Source organism: Vanacampus margaritifer, chromosome 8 (genome assembly GCF_051991255.1).
Source record: "Vanacampus margaritifer isolate UIUO_Vmar chromosome 8, RoL_Vmar_1.0, whole genome shotgun sequence".
Classification (NCBI taxonomy): Eukaryota; Metazoa; Chordata; class Actinopteri; order Syngnathiformes; family Syngnathidae; genus Vanacampus; species Vanacampus margaritifer.
The window spans coordinates 15,913,532-15,931,125 of NC_135439.1; the positions used below are offsets into that span (position 1 = coordinate 15,913,532).

At 37.6% G+C, this 17,594-nt stretch overlaps 1 protein-coding gene across 1 annotated transcript; it reads right to left on the minus strand.

Moving 5' to 3' along the window:
* Positions 1 to 518: 518 nt before the first annotated feature.
* Positions 519 to 13,218, minus strand: tgm2b (transglutaminase 2b). The gene is made up of 13 exons (XM_077573440.1): positions 13,115 to 13,218; positions 9,582 to 9,761; positions 8,409 to 8,627; positions 6,498 to 6,616; positions 6,052 to 6,180; positions 5,793 to 5,970; positions 5,514 to 5,646; positions 3,302 to 3,408; positions 2,967 to 3,206; positions 2,625 to 2,900; positions 1,960 to 2,120; positions 1,732 to 1,868; positions 519 to 1,218 (listed from the first exon to the last, which is right to left on the minus strand). Exons 1-13 carry the CDS (start codon positions 13,122 to 13,124, stop codon positions 1,068 to 1,070), a joined length of 2,040 nt encoding a protein of 679 aa, XP_077429566.1. The 5' UTR covers positions 13,125 to 13,218; the 3' UTR covers positions 519 to 1,067.
* Between the last annotated feature and the right edge of the window lie 4,376 nt (positions 13,219 to 17,594).

A 17,594-nucleotide genomic window follows, 5' to 3' on the forward strand; every position in this document is an offset into this window, starting at 1 on the left:
CTTTGCTGTCTGCTAGATTTATAGCACAGTTATACTGTGCTATAGTTTTCAACATGTTTACCAATTAGTTGTGGGCAGTAGAGGGCACTGCTGCCACATAAAAAAAGTATACAGTATATAGATATCATAGATATGTTTGTCAATACACATTCAATTCCTGTATTGTGTTGGCTGTAATATAAAAGTTAAATTGTGTGATGCTCTGTTCTCAAGAAAAAAAAAAAATTGATGTAATTGAAACTGACTTTATAGAGCAAGTGAAGCCACAGTGTAGCTGACAAAGTAAAAATAAAATAAAAATTGGGAATTTAAACCAAATATTCCGGAAAACAAACTTTAAAGATTCAAAACTATGTTCATCTGTGATGTCTTAACATCTTGTGCTTTAAAAAAAAAAAGAAGTTTTTATGTCATGCCTGCGCAGATGGTAAAATGTGATGAAAACCAAACAACCAGAAATCAGTAATGCAACATAGGAAAGGATCAGGCTAAATAATTCCATGCAATACACACATACGTATCAATCAAAATTTAATGTAAAATCACTTATCTCACGCAACACACCACTCATGAGTTCCCACAATGCTTTGCAAACACCACTTTCAGCCAGGAACATATTCGTTTATTCCGTTTGTTTTAAATTTACAACAACGTGGAAGTCAGTTGGAGTCACAGAATGAATTGTATTTTTTTTTTTCAAAATTTCACTTCATTCATAGTTGCTTTAAATGTGCAAATGAAAAAATATATACCAACAGCATCGTAATTTGAAGACTTATTGAAAATCGTAATTGTGGCACTTTAAAAACACCAAATGTCACTTTAGTCTTCACTATTCACATTTACATTTTAGAGAAATACGTTTAAAATGATGTGCCATTTTACATACAAAAAAATTATCACAAGATAAGCTATTCTTAGGTTACATTACACTTATTGTTTATGAATTTAAAAAAATAACTTTTTTATTGGGCTATATTTTACATATAATGCAAAATAAAGTTGTATGATGAAGGTTTCATATTCCTCTTGTGTCACGACCAGCAATTGCGGTCAGCACAACGTGATTATTTTCCAATAATAACGTTTTTGTAGCCTTTGACGTGACACAACTTGCTGCTGTCAAAATCAACCACCAGCTTTCTCATTCCACTGTGGGTGGGAGTGAAGTACATTTTCACCTTGGCGTCTTCCCCAGGAGCCACTGTGGAGTTCAGCCTGTGGACCAAAGTAAATATTAGTGCCAAGCAATCTCACAGGCCTCCGATAGACTAAATATTGACATGACAAATCACCATTTATACTGTAATCACAGCATTTAGAGCTTTTTAAACAGACAAGAAACCAATAATGTTTGAACTATTCAGGCTTTATGCATTGATAAGAGAAAACATGGACAATTTAACTTTAATCTTCAGCCATTAAAGAAGCAAATCTGTGTTAACTCCAGTATTGATTAAGATCAAAGTTATCCATCCATCTTATCAGTGGGGGAAAGAAATAAAGTATAAATATACAAGAGGAAAAAAAAACATTTTTTGACATATTTATCCAACAATAGTAGATACATGATGAGTCTGATCTGTGAGGGGGGGAAAAAAAGCCTGCCACATCTGTGGTCTTCCACTAGGTTGCAAGAAAATACATAAAATAAAGATTTTATTACATTGACACTTGATATTACTTATAGCCTACTGTAGTTAATAGAAAAACATAATGGAGCTATAAAACCTCTCCGAGATGACCCTTCCTCCAGTCAGGTTGGCCCCCTCCATGCTGAAGCAGCAATTCTCCAAGGGCTCCGGCAGAGGATTTTTTAGAGTGATCTCGGCTGCCAGTTTTCGATTCTCCTTGGGTTCACCCAGGATCTGCAAAAGACAACATTGTAAGTGGCCTCATTTGTGAGTGCAGTCAAAACACGTGCTTCCTCATCACGACAGCGTTTATTATAACACTCACTCGGACTTGAATTTCAGGATTGTCCAGCACAATGTTTCTCACTGCCAACGTTGCTTCCCGGGTGGCGTAGTCGAACATGAGAGCTGCCAGACGGATCATGTTGTCCTCAGTGAGCTGTCCGCCATATTTTGAATAGTTGAGCCGTAGTGGAACCTTCCTGGCTGGAAGAAAAGAACATGATATACAGTTAAATTGATATTTTATATTAAAAACAAAGAATAAATAAATAACAATAATAAATATATATGTATAAAATAAATATATAATAATAGTAATAATAACAATAATAATACTACATGTGTTTATTATTGTTATAAATAATAAATTGTATTATATATATATAATTTATTGTAATAAATAATAATACAATAAATAAAAAATATAATAACAATAATACTAAATAATAAGTTTGTTTAATATTATTATTATTATTATTATTATTATATTTTATATTATTTAAATAAATTTATATTTACAGGTTATATTTTATATTATTTAAATAAATTTATAATAATAATAATAATAATAAGCGGTGGATAATGGATGGATGGATGGCTAAATAATAAACAAAAAATACAAATTGATATTTTAACTGATATTTTGAATGCGCATTAGATCATGCAGGCGTCTTTTCAATTCCATTTCCAATCGCAAGGCTTTCTCACCTCCTCCAGGTGAAAGCTCAACATTGAGCAAATCTTTGAAGCCGCAGTTCCCTCCCTGAGAGCCGTTATAGGACACGGCACAGGATCCAAAGAGCAAGCGGCACTTGTGGTCACTCTGCGTGTTGTTGGTGACGACAGCAAAGACGTCAAAGTCGCAGCCCTTTTTCATCTGTGGGGAGACTTTGATGGTCACGTTCAGGCCTTCGTTCTCCTTCACCCGGAGAAGCTTGTTTTGGTGGTCGGCCTTCTTGAAGGCTTCACGCTCCTCATCAGAACCTGATCAGACAGAGAAATGGAATTGAATGATTTGAGATTTCGTGAACTTGACGTATTGCCGCTTACCTTCAGGATACTTGTAGAAATGAGTGATGTCTTCTCTGTGGTCGCTGCCAATGCCCTTGGTGCTGATCATCTTTCCCACCAGTTGGGTAGAAGTGACTTTGGATGTGCTGCCATCTTTTTTTTTCATGGTGGTGATGACGTCAGCGTTGACTTCAGCGAAGACAAAGGGGGCGTCATACTTGTACATGAGTTCACCCTCCTTGATGGCCTTGACAGGGATGGGCCCACAGCAGAACACTCCTGGAAAAAACAAATGTGTGCGTTGGGACTTGTTTCACATCACTATTCCGACATATAAATGTTTGATGGATGAAGTCATCAAAAGAGTTGGTTACCGTCACTTTTTTCTTGAGGAGTAGGGTCACTGGCTTGCCAGCCGTTATAAGATGAACCACTTAGGTCTGGTCGGGTCATCCAGCTCTCCACCCAACAGTGATAATTCCTGAAAATAACACTATGATAAGCACAACTCAAAATGCAATTTACACACTTCATGACATCATAGACCTGTGAATTGCTGCAGTCACAGTTGGTTCTAAGCTAAAATAATCTTTAGTATCTGACTGGGTTGTAAGTTGTTTTGTCAGGGTCATTTTAACTTTGAGATATATTAAATGGAATATATTTTAATCCGTTTTTACCAACATAGTAATTGCTCCACTTGAAGCAGATGTGCTAACCACTAACCACATTCCAAAAGCATGCCGTTTAAAAAAGTTTTTTTTCTTCCAAACAAAGCCTGGAGTTCAAATCATCATCCTGAATGACACACAGTAAATTATGTAAAGTAAATTTTACTCTAAACAGAGTCTATTTGTTCTCACTGTAAACGAGTAAAATTTACACTTGGAAGTGAGTAAAAGACGTATTTTTTCGCACTATAAGGCGCATCAGATTATAAGGCGCACCTTCAAATGGCCTATTTAAAATCATTTTCCATATATAAGGTGCACTGCATTATAGGGCGCATAGAATAGAAACTACTGTAGTGGATGCGGTTGCGTTAAGCATCCACTGGATGGATCTGCGCTAAAGGGAACGTCAACAAAAGTCAGATGAGTCAGTCAGCCAATATTTATTACCGGTAATGCAATACAAACCAGTTCTGAAAACTCTGTTCACTCCCAAAGCAAGTTACTGGTAGCGCAGACAGAATACTGTTCTGTATTAACAATATAACAATAACTCAACATTGTTCAAACGTTAATATCCATATTTACAATATCTCCCAGCCTTGTTCAGGTGTGGGACTACCGTTCTAACCGCTGTTACTTTGGCGACGCCCCCTGACTACAATAGCCGCACTTAACTAATATTGATCCACATATAAGGCGCATCGGACTATAAGACACACTTTCGTTTTTTGAGAAAATTAAAGGTTATTAGGTGCGTGCGCCTTATAGTGCGAAAAATACGGTATTCAGAGTATATTTTAATGTATTTTTACTGCGTACGAGAGGATTGGCCTATCCCATAACAAAAACCTGGTAAAGTATTTTTACTCGAAAATTCTAAGTAGATCTTAGAAGGAAATGTTTTGAGTACATTTTACTAGTTTGTTTAAATAAAAAAAAAGTTACACGAGTCTTGAAGAACAAACTCATGACCTTCAGCTTGGGATACTGCCACTCTACCACCTGAGCTATGCCACTCCTACAGTTTGCTAATATCCAAAAGGATATCTCTTGGAGGTACGAAGAGTCCACACACTAAAAATATGTTGAGTAAAATTTACTCTGAATGTTTTGCTCTCTTCCAAGTGTAAATTTTACTCGGTTTAGAGTGGGACCAAATAGACTGTGTTTAGAGTAAAATTTACTCTACAGAATTTACTGTGCATAAGCAAATCTTGAGAGGTTTCAGCTCAATTACACTCTAAAAACAGTTGGGTCGAATGTAAGCCAATTATGGATAAAAAATGGACCAATCAACTTTATGGGCCAATTTGACCCAACTTTGAGTCAAGAAATGGGTCTTTTGATGTAAAACAAATCAAAAATATTGGTCAGATCCTGTACTAAAAAAAAAAAGGTAATTTAGTATAAAACAACTCAGAAAGTTGGGTCAAATGGACCCAAGTAGAGGATCTGTCCTTTTTTTTTTTTTTTACCCATAGTTGGAATATTTTTGGCCCAACTGTTTTTAGAGTGTAGCATTATTCATTCAAGCAATGCCTATAAAATATAACTTGTGACTGTATAACTCTACAAACATCTTGTTCTGGCTGTTAGGTGTTTGTTTTACTTTATCTTTAATTCTCTTTAAAACCTGTTTCACATCATCAGTGTTAAAATGTTAATGCATTGCTGGAACAAGGTTTATAATCACACCAGATCCAGTCTGAACTTAGTGACTCTATTAAACCTCATTACATTACATTTGAGTTGCATTATGTGAGCAGAAAAAAAATACTAATTTAAATTAAATGTGGCCTGTAAGCACTCCAATGTGTACGCCACCTCTCGTCCAATTAACCAAAATTTGAAAAAAAAATTCCATTGTATGAGTGAAAAATAATATTTTAAATGTGATTTGATAAATAGATACCAGATCATTTCTTTGGATCGAATGAGTTCCCCATTTTCGTTGATGTAGCGTTCGATCACCAGGTTGCTGTTAGCATCATGAGCTGAGTAGTAGTTGGTGACAACTCTGCAGGGGATGCCAAGAGCTCTGAAAACTACAGAATGATAAAAGCGTGAGTATCGAAAATTTGCAGTACTGTACATCACAATATGTCACATATACATTTGTGCATTGTGCCAGTGTAAGGAAAAGTGTGTTTCCTTGCGATAGGTTGGCAGGTTCATCATTGTCCTATCTTACTTGAGCAGGCAACAGCAGCGAACACCCAGCACTGCCCGAAACGGACAGGCTGACAAGCTTGTGTGTCCCAGTTACGCAGAATTTCCACACTGCCCTTCCAGAACATGGGGCTCACCCCACCATCAAAGTCATTGGACCAGTTTCCCAGCAAAACCCCTTTGTCATCATTACAATTCACCTGTAAGGAAAAAGGAGTGTCAACTTGCAGTAAATAAAAAAAAATTAAAAAAAATCAACTATGATGAGAAAGTCAACTGACCATGGCACTGAGAACTCTGGACACGTAGATGGGATTCCTCCTGCCTGAGCAGTCTTTGCCTGGATTACGCAGACATTTGGGATTCATATCCAAAATCCGCAGACACACATCCAGGATTCCACTTTCAAACTGTGCATTAAAAAAAGCATTATTGCCGCCCTTCATCTGAAGAACAACATATGTGAGAAACGTGTTTTGGAAACCACTGAACAGGTGGCGTTAAAGTACATAAAGCTTCAGTAATCACGTAAATCATGTGCTTGTGATGCCAAGAGTAGAATTAGATTGGAAACAATAACAATCCTCTTCTGTCTGCTGTCAGATTCATTAGCATTGACTAAATATTTCATCTGCAGTTATGTAACAGCATAATACTTTGAAAATTGCAGGCATTATTTTAAAGTTCTACAAATGTGTGTGATCTTGCAGAGTGTTGATGTTGGTACCTGGCCAAAGTTCCATGGAGTTCCTATTGGATGTTTAGCATTGCCCTGAAAGATGATCCCATCCTGCGACAAGACATATTCTTCCAAACTCTGCTTGTTGTCCAGATATACAGCATCTCCTGTTGCCAAGAGACACCGTCAAAAAAACTGTGGCTGTGCATGCTGATCCTCAGGCACTTCATAAAATTGAAGCAAAAGATGACAGCATTTATTTGGGGTAATGCTGTTCACTCATTTAGCTGGTTTGCTATCAATCAATCAATCAATGTATACATACATAGATCACCCATACATCACCCATCTTCCATCCATCCAACTGTCCATCCATCCATCATCGATCCATCCATCCATTCATGCATCCATCTGTCCAGCAATCATCCACCCATTTATTAATCATCCATCCTTCCATCATACATCTAGCATCCATCCTTCTATCATCAATCCATTCATCCATCCGACCATTCATCCATCCATCTGTCCACCCAGCCATTATCCATCTTTTTATCAATCATCTATCCTTCCATCGTCAATCCACCCATCCATCCATTTTTCTGTAGATCTATCCGTAATCCATCCTTTCATCTGTCCATTCAACTGTCATCATCCATTTGTACATCCATCCATCAATCCATCTGTTCATCCATCCATCCATCTGTCCACACATCCATCCATCATTCCATCATCCATCCATCCATTCTTCTGTAGACCCATCCGTAATTCATCCTTTCATCTGTTCATCCATCTGTCATCCATGCATCCATCTATCCAACACTGCGTCCGACCATCATCCATCCATCCATCTATCGATCTATCCATCATTCCATCATCCATCCATCCATCCATCCATCTATCTATCTATCTATCCATCATTCCATCATCCATCCATCCATCCATCCATCTATCTATCATCCATCCATTCTACTGTAGACCCATCCATAATTCATCCTTTCATCTGTTCACCTATCTGTCATCCATGCATCCATCTGTCCAACACTGCATCCGACCATCATCCATCCATCCATCTATCTATCCATCCATCATTCTATCATCCATCCATACATCCATCTATCTATCATCCATCCATTCTACTGTAGACCCATCCGTAATTCATCCTTTCATCTGTTCACCCATCTGTCATCCATGCATCCATCTGTCCAACACTGCATCCAACCATCATACATCCATCCATATATCCAGCCAGCCATTCTTTTGTAGACCCATCTGTAATCCATCCTTCCATCTGTCCATCCATCCATCATCCATCCAGCCATCCATTCTTTTGTAGACCCATCCGTAAATCATCCTTTCATCTGTTCAACCATCTGTCATCCATGCATCCATCTATCCAACACTGCATCCGACCATCATCCATCCATCCATCTATCTATCCATCATTCCATCATCCATCCATCCATCTATCTATCATCCATCCATTCTACTGTAGACCCATCCATAATTCATCCTTTCATCTGTTCACCCATCTGTCATCCATGCATCCATCTGTCCAACACTGCATCCAACCAGAATACATCCATTCATATATCCAGCCAGCCATTCTTTTGTAGACCCATCTGTAATTCATCTGTCCATCCATTTATCCATGCATCCATCCATCCATCCATCCATCCATCATCACTTCTTCTGTAGACCCATCCGTAACCCATCTTTCATCTGTTCATACAACTGTCATCATCCATTAATCTGTCCATCCATCCATCATCCATCATCCATCCAGCCATCCATTCTTTTGTAGGCCCATCCGTAATCCATCATTTCATATGTCCATCCATCCATCCATCCATTCATTTATCCATCCACTAGACATGAACATTAAATTAATTTTCATACATTCTTGCATAAATGACAGTAAAAGAGCAACACAACACAAAGTTGTGTTTAAAAGTTGCCCACCTGAGCACCAGGGGTTGAACAGCAGGATGAATTCAATTTGTGCCGAGTGTCCCATGGTGAGAACGTAACGTCCTATGGGTGCATCGGGGGCAGCACAGAGTGACAGGGCCACAGTGTCTCCGGCAGGGCTGATGACCGCCGCACTCCAGCATGAAGTGTCAATGTTGGCTGACAGGCCAAAGGAGGCCCGGGTGCCGTACTGTTCAGAAGGTTGAGGACCTGGAGTGGTAATTATGGTTAAAGGAAAAAAATATTTGAGTCTGGCCAACAAACCCCAATGGAAAACTTTCAAACTACACAAACTCTAAATCTCTTCATGAGAATGAATTATTATGACCCTGATGATTTGGTCTTCATGTGGCCCTATTTGGTCAATGTTCAGATTGTTGTTCTGGTAAATTACATAAGCCTCAGCCTGGTCATGCTTGCTTCCAATTCCTACACGTCTGTCACTGCCCACTAAACCAAATGAATCATGGAATCAAGGATTCTCGCTGAACCCATGAAAATATGCTTAACTTGAAGTGGGAGACAATTTTATCAGTTAATACACACATCCCCTGTTGGCAAGCGGCGCTTCCTGATGAAACTGTCTGATGTGCTGACAAGAAGTCTTATCATTGTCGGCATGAGACATTGACTAAATTTTAGACGGCAAGTACAAGTTAACGAATGACATATATTGCGCCCAGTAGGAGGAAAGTGTTTACAATACAATAAACAACAGAACATTCCTCAACTTCAGTCAATCATGCTAGTGTAAAAAAAGTGTTTCCTTTTCCTATCAATCAACATCACGTCTCATTTCCTCTTTGCCCTGTCTGAAATGACAATAGGCTGGAAAACAACCTGTGTCAGCATGAAACGAGTAGGTAATGTACTGGGCGTGTCCAGAATTTCATTAACATCCTAACAGGACGCAACCACAATAGATCACTTTCCACCTTTGAAACCTGGAGCATGTTACAGTCAGAGATCTTTTTTTAAATTTATTTTTTATTATTATTATTTTCGACAAATATTTAGCACTGATTAAATATTAATAAGCTCAAAAAATAATAATTAGTAATTAGTAGGAGGAAAACAGCAAAAAAATAAAATAAAATAAGCCCACTCCTACTTTTCATTCACGCATCCTAATAAATAAATAAAAAAGATGGTGTCAAGCGTCACCTGTCTCGGCTATGCAATCCAGTGTGCTGAGTCCAGGCTGGTAGCTCCCTGAGCGAAGGTACAAGCTGATGGTGAACAGTTGGCCCCTCCTCACGATCAGGCGGTCCACACCGTTGAGGTCGGTGTAATGGTCGGTGTTGTTGAAGTCGCAGTCCAAGTCCCACCGTTCAATGTCCAGAGCTTAAAGATAGGGAACAATGGCAAATACATTGCGTTTCATAGTGTTCCATTAAAGTAAAGATGTGCAATGTTTGAGTTTTAACTATGAGCGTTTTAACTTTGTAATGTTTTATTTGTTGGCCCATGCCATACCCATTCACTCTTATAAGTTTTTTTTCATTTGTTTGTTTTTTACTTGACCCAAAACGAAAACTCTTTTTGTGTAATACAGTATTCAGACTTCAAATTTTGCAGTACAACCCCCACATATTGACTATTGTGTCCCATCATGTGGAATTTAAATAAACACAGCTTACTCAATAACATGAGAAACAACAAACGTGTCTGAAGCTTTTCAGTCAAAATATTACTTCAACCTTTGGAAACATTTACAGAAGTACATTAAAGAAAAAAACTGTTTCCTCTCATGGGAACGCCCAGGAAGTTAGACATTTTAGTTGGATGCTTTATGCAGTGTCCCACAGCCAGCTAGAAAGCAGGTGACACTAAAGTAAAAATAGAGTCGTACTGTATAACCGTGTAGATTTAGGACATGAGCCATGTCGTGTGAGTGAGTTGGTAACATTTATTTACAGTATATGGCACATTACATTGACAAAAGTCACAAAGTGCTTTGCAAAATGAAGGAGTCTAACGCTAACAAAAATCTTGTATGGGAGTTCGGACCTTCACTCATTGCAAATTAGGAACATAACTGTCATTTTTAGAAGACACATTTTTAAATGTGGTTAAGTGACTGTGTCAAACTAGTCCAAGAGGTTTACAAAGAAGCTGTGTCTGACTTTTTAGAGTGAAACAGATCATTGGCTGACTGAACGAGCTTGGTGGCACATTGCGTCAATATTTGTCCAGACTTGCTGGAGAAGATCAGAAAGACCCGGAGTTTCTTGAATTTGAACCTTTACCTGATGACACTATTATTTTTGAATGGATTCTTTGTTCCATGCTACGAGGTGTGTCAGAAAAGTTCTAGGATTGGTGTCACAAAAGGTTTAAATGCACTACAAACTATGTGTTTTTCAGCTATATCTTTTTTTGACACCAATCTTGGAAACTTTTCTGACGCACCTCGAGGTGCCACCTCCAGTTGCGTACCGAAGCTTGACAGCATTGTGCAACACAAAAGCTTATCAAAGAAGCAAAGCCCAGAAATGTGAACAATATTTTGGCAGAATGTTGGCGAGATGTTGTTCTGAGTATGATGTCAAACTGTATCCAGGCAGAGAATGTGGCCAGTGGGAAAATGTGTTGGGAAAAAGACAGCAAAATGGCTGAATAAAGCACAACACTGTGGCTAAATAGTTAGCCGTTATAAGCGTCTCATTTATTTATTTTCACACTTCATACTACAACTTTATCCTTGTAACATTTTCTCTTGATACGCTTCATTGTGATGTTACTTTTTTTTGTGCATGACCTTTTGCATTAAAAGTTTTAAGCGTTTTAGATAAAAGGTGTGTGTTACCGATAGTTTGGGACTTTCCAAAGCTCCTCATCATTACTTTTGTTTTATGATGACAACAGTGCACTGCAGGACTCTTTCACCAATGAAGGTGGAGAACATTTACTTCCACTCCCACTCCCACACATACCACATTCACACATGCACACGCACACAGTACAGCTTCTCCTTCTCTCCAGGGTGAGGCGTGACTAAGACTATCCCACCCTCCGATTTCCTGTTAACACAACTTCTATTGAATGCTTTGGTTGTTGATCTCCTGCCAAAACAGGCCACTTCATGAATCATGACCTGTCCGAAGGTTAACTAGCACTACGTCTGTTTTGTCTTTGTGGCTGCACACAAGCACGAGGTTGCGATGTCTTGGTCAGGCGAGACCAAAGTAAACACAATCCAAGCCTCGAAGACTTCTTGCTGGTTTATACGAAGCCATCGGGTATATAGTCTGAGCACTGCCTTACACAATGTGGTTTCATTGACTTTGGTTTGTGTCTTAATTGAGCAGATGTCAGTTCAACAAAGTGGAGCAAATTCTTTAAAGATGTCAACATGACTTAGCTTGGGAAAATAATGAGGACCGGATTTGCTGTTTGGCCGCAGCACAACTTTCACTCATTCCATTTCAGTTGTTCTGTGCAAATATCATTCAAAAAATAAATAAATAAAAACATTTTAAAAAAAATCACTGTATTGTTGCCCAGATCTTAGTAAAATGAGAAACAATCTGCAAATAAAAAAAAATATTTCACCCAATAAAAACAATTTTTGCACTCACATTGAGTCCATCAGCACTGGCATGCTTGTGTTTAAATCGGAAACAGTATTCATTTCCTCACTGGGGTCTATGTAACCATAATCATTTATAATAGTGTAAATACATCTAATTTGCTTTCACATACAGCATACAATAGCACAGAGGCACAATCCAGCCTTTACATAATACTGCTGTCATCTTGCTTCAAGGAGCAAATGAGGCCTCAGTTTACCTTATAAGGCAAAAAACAACAAGCAAAAGCTTTTCAGTCAAAACAAACTTTTTCTTACTTTGCAAAATGTCGATAAAAAAAATTGTAACCTCACTTTTAGTAACACTTATACAATGAGAAATTAAATTTAAATTTAAATTTGGACGCTTTTGGCCACACCCCACAGCTGGAAAGCAGATGACGTCATACAAAAACAGAAGAGCAATATAGGGACATGTTGTTTTAGCATGTTAAACATTGTATAAATAAGTTAAAAAAACAAAAAGTCAACTAGACTTAAGCTGCTATAAATAAAAAGTCATAATATCCTTTGTAAAACTTTGTGGTTGGGCAATTAAATTCTGATAAAAAAAAAGAAGAAGAAAGAAGTAATATTGCAACTCTATCTCGTAACACGAAAAATATATATATTTTTAAAAAAATCTGACTTTGTTCATTATATATAGATATTTTTTCATACTATAGTATAACATTATTCTTGTTTTTAATCGCAACATTATGACTACAGTCATGTTGCTGGCGTCCTGTTGAAAATCTGCATCCATTTTAGGCACAATAAGCTAAAGATAGATTATGGCATGCTACTAATTGTCCGCACTGACAATAAAGGTCATCGGGCCGTTTGACTGATTTCTCTTGGGGAGTGTTGGAATTCCTCCCAGGGTTAAACGCTTTGCTTAAAGCCCCAGCTGCTCTGCTGCTATTCCAAGTGGTCCACATTCAAAAGATTCAAACATCACAGTGATCTATTTATTTTTTAACATGCATACATGCTTAGAGGTCATGCAGAAAAAGTTGCAGTATCCCAAAAGTCAAGTAAGGAGCTAAATTAAAAAAAATGATATTCAACATGAACTTATCATCCTTGTCAGTGAGTGCCTCAAAAATGACCGAGTATGCCTTACCTTGAGCCATGACGGTGTTTTTGAGTGGGAATGTCACACGTGAACCACCTTAATGGAAATAAAGTGTGTATTTGCTGTTATCTGCATGTTATTTGTACTCTTCCTCCTCCCCATGCCAGTGTGCTGTGTGGGCGTGACGCGACCCTCCCCTCAAAAAGACATGAGGGGGGTGGGAAAGCCATTCCCCGCTAAGTCAATTCACATTTGGGTTAGAGTGGAACTTCCCTGCATTGAAGAAGTGTGCATTGCACAGCGGCCGCACAAGGCAGACTTGTTTGGATGATTCAACGATGACGCCATGATGGCTTCTTAGGAAGCATTAACAGGATGGTAAATTACAGGCATTCGTTTACGACGTAGTGGCTTGCTAAATGCTCAAGACAGTCATTCAGCCATCATCAATGACGACCTTCATTGCACCTTTTTACTTCAAAACGTGAACATTACTGTTAGATATTATTAACATTTAAATTCTTTATTTTCATATATTAACCATTGTTATACATTATTAACATCTTAATTCTTTATATTAACCATGTTGAAAGGTTTTATAGATGTGTAAGGCAAGTAGTGTTGAACTCAGTATAATTTGCCCTTAAGCTGGGACATTTTATTTGGTCTAGAAGTTCCTTCTCTGTGGGAAAACACATTTGGTCCTTGAGAACAGAATCTGCTTCGAACACGCACCCCTAACTCTGTTTTCGCCATCGCTCACGGAAAAGTACCAAGAGAGTATGTTTTGTCTACAAATGAAAGAGAGGCGGTCTTTTTAACTACAGTATATGAAGCCATTTTACACGCGGAAGAGGCACATTCGGCACTCTGAAATTCCACCTGTTATGTGATGTTTGGAGCCTGTCACGATGTCCAGAGATCTCTGTTAGATTAAAATCATTTTTGCAAAGGTGTTTTTTCTTACATTAAATTTGTCTTGAAGTTTTGGAACACGCAAAGAGGACAAAGATTTTTTATTCCTCTTCAATTACTCAGCTATCCATTTGCACGGCACTGAAGTACATATTGTATTGGACCATGTGATCATTGCACCTACAGGGAGGAAAATGGAAGAGAATGTAGTTGCAGCTAAAACAGCTTCCACTCTTCTGGGAAATTCTACAAAAATAATTGGACTGAGGGAATTTACTCGTCCAGAAAAATGGTGTTTGATTGAATAATAACTTAGATTTAAATAGCAGGCAACGCAGTGGAACACTGGTAAGCCCATCTTCCTCACAGTCGAGAAGTCCCAAGTTTGAACACGTCATTAAATATCAAAGGTCAAATTACCGAATGAACAATACTGAGCTCTCCAGAAAAAAAAAAATTAAAAAAAACATATTAAAGGTCGTCACACTAACACGTACATAAATTAAAAAACCTCCGACATTCGATCAGCCTGACACCACACTGATCCAAAATCAGAATTGGATAAGTACACAGCAAATTCTGTAGTGCTAAATTGAGTTAAAAATCTAGTGTTAATTATTTTGAGTTACTGGGTGTTGATTTGGATGTTATTTGAACACTCAAAGTGAAGAAAAAGCTCTACACGTGGTGTTATCTCAGCGAGTAAAACTCATTGACTCCAGGATGAGTTACCTTATACATACGGACTCTTTTCTCTCTTGTCATTTACTGTGAGTTGTGCGGGAACTAGACTTACAAGAAAGAATTTTGCGGCAACAATCTCGTTACCATTTTCGCAAATTTCTCTCTTGGTTTAACACTCTCATTGTTCAAACTAGTTACACTACTGACAAAAAAAAATCGCAAAAAAAAATCCACAAAAGAGCGAGAACGCGAAAGGTGAACCGCATTACAGTGAGGGAACACTGTTGCCCTTTGAGAAGCTCATAGGATAGTTCACAAACAGTAAAGAGGTCATGAAACTACAAAAACGGAGAACTTCATACAATTTCATCCCAAAAAATAACTCTGGTTAGCGACTCTCAATTTTAAGAATGGAAAATCAGTAGGAACTAGAAACAAACTGAAGAACATAGAATCAGAACCGGAATCGTCCAAAACAATACTCAAAACCCAGTTGCCACCAGCCTGTGATAGTCAGGCTCCAAGCTTAAATGTGTGATGAAACTTGTTGCCGTCAATGCTCATTTTTCTGGGGAAAAAAGCATGCGGTATTTGGTAATCTGTAGGTGGGTGTTCTTCTTAATTCTCTCTGAATGCCTCATTCTAAAGAATAAAGATAATGTCATGGGACAGCATTCACTTGACAAATACAGTAAAAATTGAAAAACATCACTTTATGAACAACTACGTGATTCAAGTTTCAGAAATTTACTCAATGCACAATTGCAAAGAATGTAAGGATTTCATCATATACGATCCTTAGACTTTATTTCAAGAAAAATCGTTGCATATGAGTGGTAAGGCTGAAAGGCAACACTGAATGCCTGTAAAAGTCATATCCCAACAAAACCTATCTCTATCTACCTATCGTTAGCTATTTCATGCACAAATTATGATAACCCACATCAGGATTTTTTTTCTCAAGTGTTCGTTCTTTAGGTATGAAAAAAAAATACTCACCTTCATTTTTTTTAAACATAATTTTTTCAAGGAGTTGGTGACATGTCCACTAGGATGGATAACGTGCATTTGGATAACCGTTGAAATATGTATGTAAATAAAAATAATACATTTTAAAAAGCGTAAACACTATAAACATATTTTTTTGTGTGATCTTTAACATTGTGGTTACATATTTTAATATATTACAAAACTGCTAAATGGTTCAGCCTACTGCTATGACACACTTTCTTTCAAATGTACTTTATGACGACATTAATACAGTGTGTCTTCAGTGGAAATATGCCATATTTTAATGGAAATTGGCACTATTTTATCTGTCAGATCTTTGAGAAATATGCGTGAAGAAATCTATTGGGTCTGTTTCCCTCAATACTCACCTTCTACTCTTCTGTAAAAAAAAGGGAGGCAAATCTCCTTCAAACTCATTGTCTTTGATTTTCCAACCATGACATCTTTTTTTGTTTTCTTAAAATTGTTCAGGTGGGACAAACTCAGCTCCAAGCTTCATCAGCATCCTCATCTTTCTCAGCTTCATTGTCACTACTGCTATTACTACTACTATTTACTATTTGCTAATTCTGTTTTTTTTTTCTGGCGACCATTCACCATCACTGCTGCTGACATCATCCATACTTGAGTCAGATGATCCATGTCATTGTCAACTATCCTGTACAGGCTTTGCTAGCATGCTCTGCAACTGACCGCTACAAAACATAAGGATCACACAAGGGTCCTTACTCTCATTTGAGGACTAAAATCGATAACATATTGCTGTAATAAGTCCTAAATTGATTTGCATGAAAAAGTTACTGCACTTGAAGTATTTTCACAAAAGTGCCCCTAATACTATGAATTGCAGTCAAAATATAGCTACTAATGTACCATGTCCAATTTAGTGGACACATGGACAATCACAATTTTCTCAAATCGCAAAGTCAATACTTCGATATCTTAACAATTATATTACTCCTTAGTCGTTGATTGATGTTCTAATATATATATATAAATATATATATATATATATATATATATATATATATATATATATATATTATATTATATATATATATATATATATATATATATATATATATATGTATATTTTATAATATATATAAAATTTGATTTTATTTTTTTTTTTTACCTGCAAAGGTCTCCTACAGGAATGGACAGTTATTCTTTCCCTGCACGGCAGATCTGAACTTCTGTCTGCCATCTTGTTTTCAGTCTTTTTTTCCCCTTACACTTACAAAAGTTGACCAGTGGATGGCAGTGGAGGGCAAGACTACACTAGTGTCCACTGGAGTGGCTAATGCCCAACTAGGACATAAAGATTCATTTATATAGGGGGAAACGTTTGAAAAGCTGTCCACTGTAGTAACCACTTCCCGTGATAGGGCTAGGCCCGAGCTGATCTGAGATGGAATGCCATAATGTGGAAAAGTATGATGTGGTCTGACGAGTCCACATTTCAAATTGGTTTTGGAAATAGGAGGAAAAGAACAAAATTCAAAAGCCAGTATCTATGATGGTATGGGTTTGTGTTAGTGCCCATTGCATGGAAACTTGGACACCTGTGAAGGCGCCGCTAATGCTGAAAGGTACATACAGGGTTTGGAGTAACATATGCTGCCTTCCAAGCAATTTCTTTTGTTAGCTATGTCCCTGCTTATTTCATCGAGACATTGCCAAACCACAAACTACATGCGTTTCAACAGCGTGACTTCAGAGTAAAAGAGTGTGAGTACTAGACTGGCCCGCCAGCAGTCCAAACATGTCTCCCTTTGAAATTGTGTGGCATCATGAAGTGCAAAATGAAGTTGTACATCAAGCAAAAATGGGAAAGAAAAGTTCATAATGCACTTTCATAGTAACTCTTAAGAGATGAGACAATGTGGCCGTGCAGCCGTATGCTTTGAGGCACTCT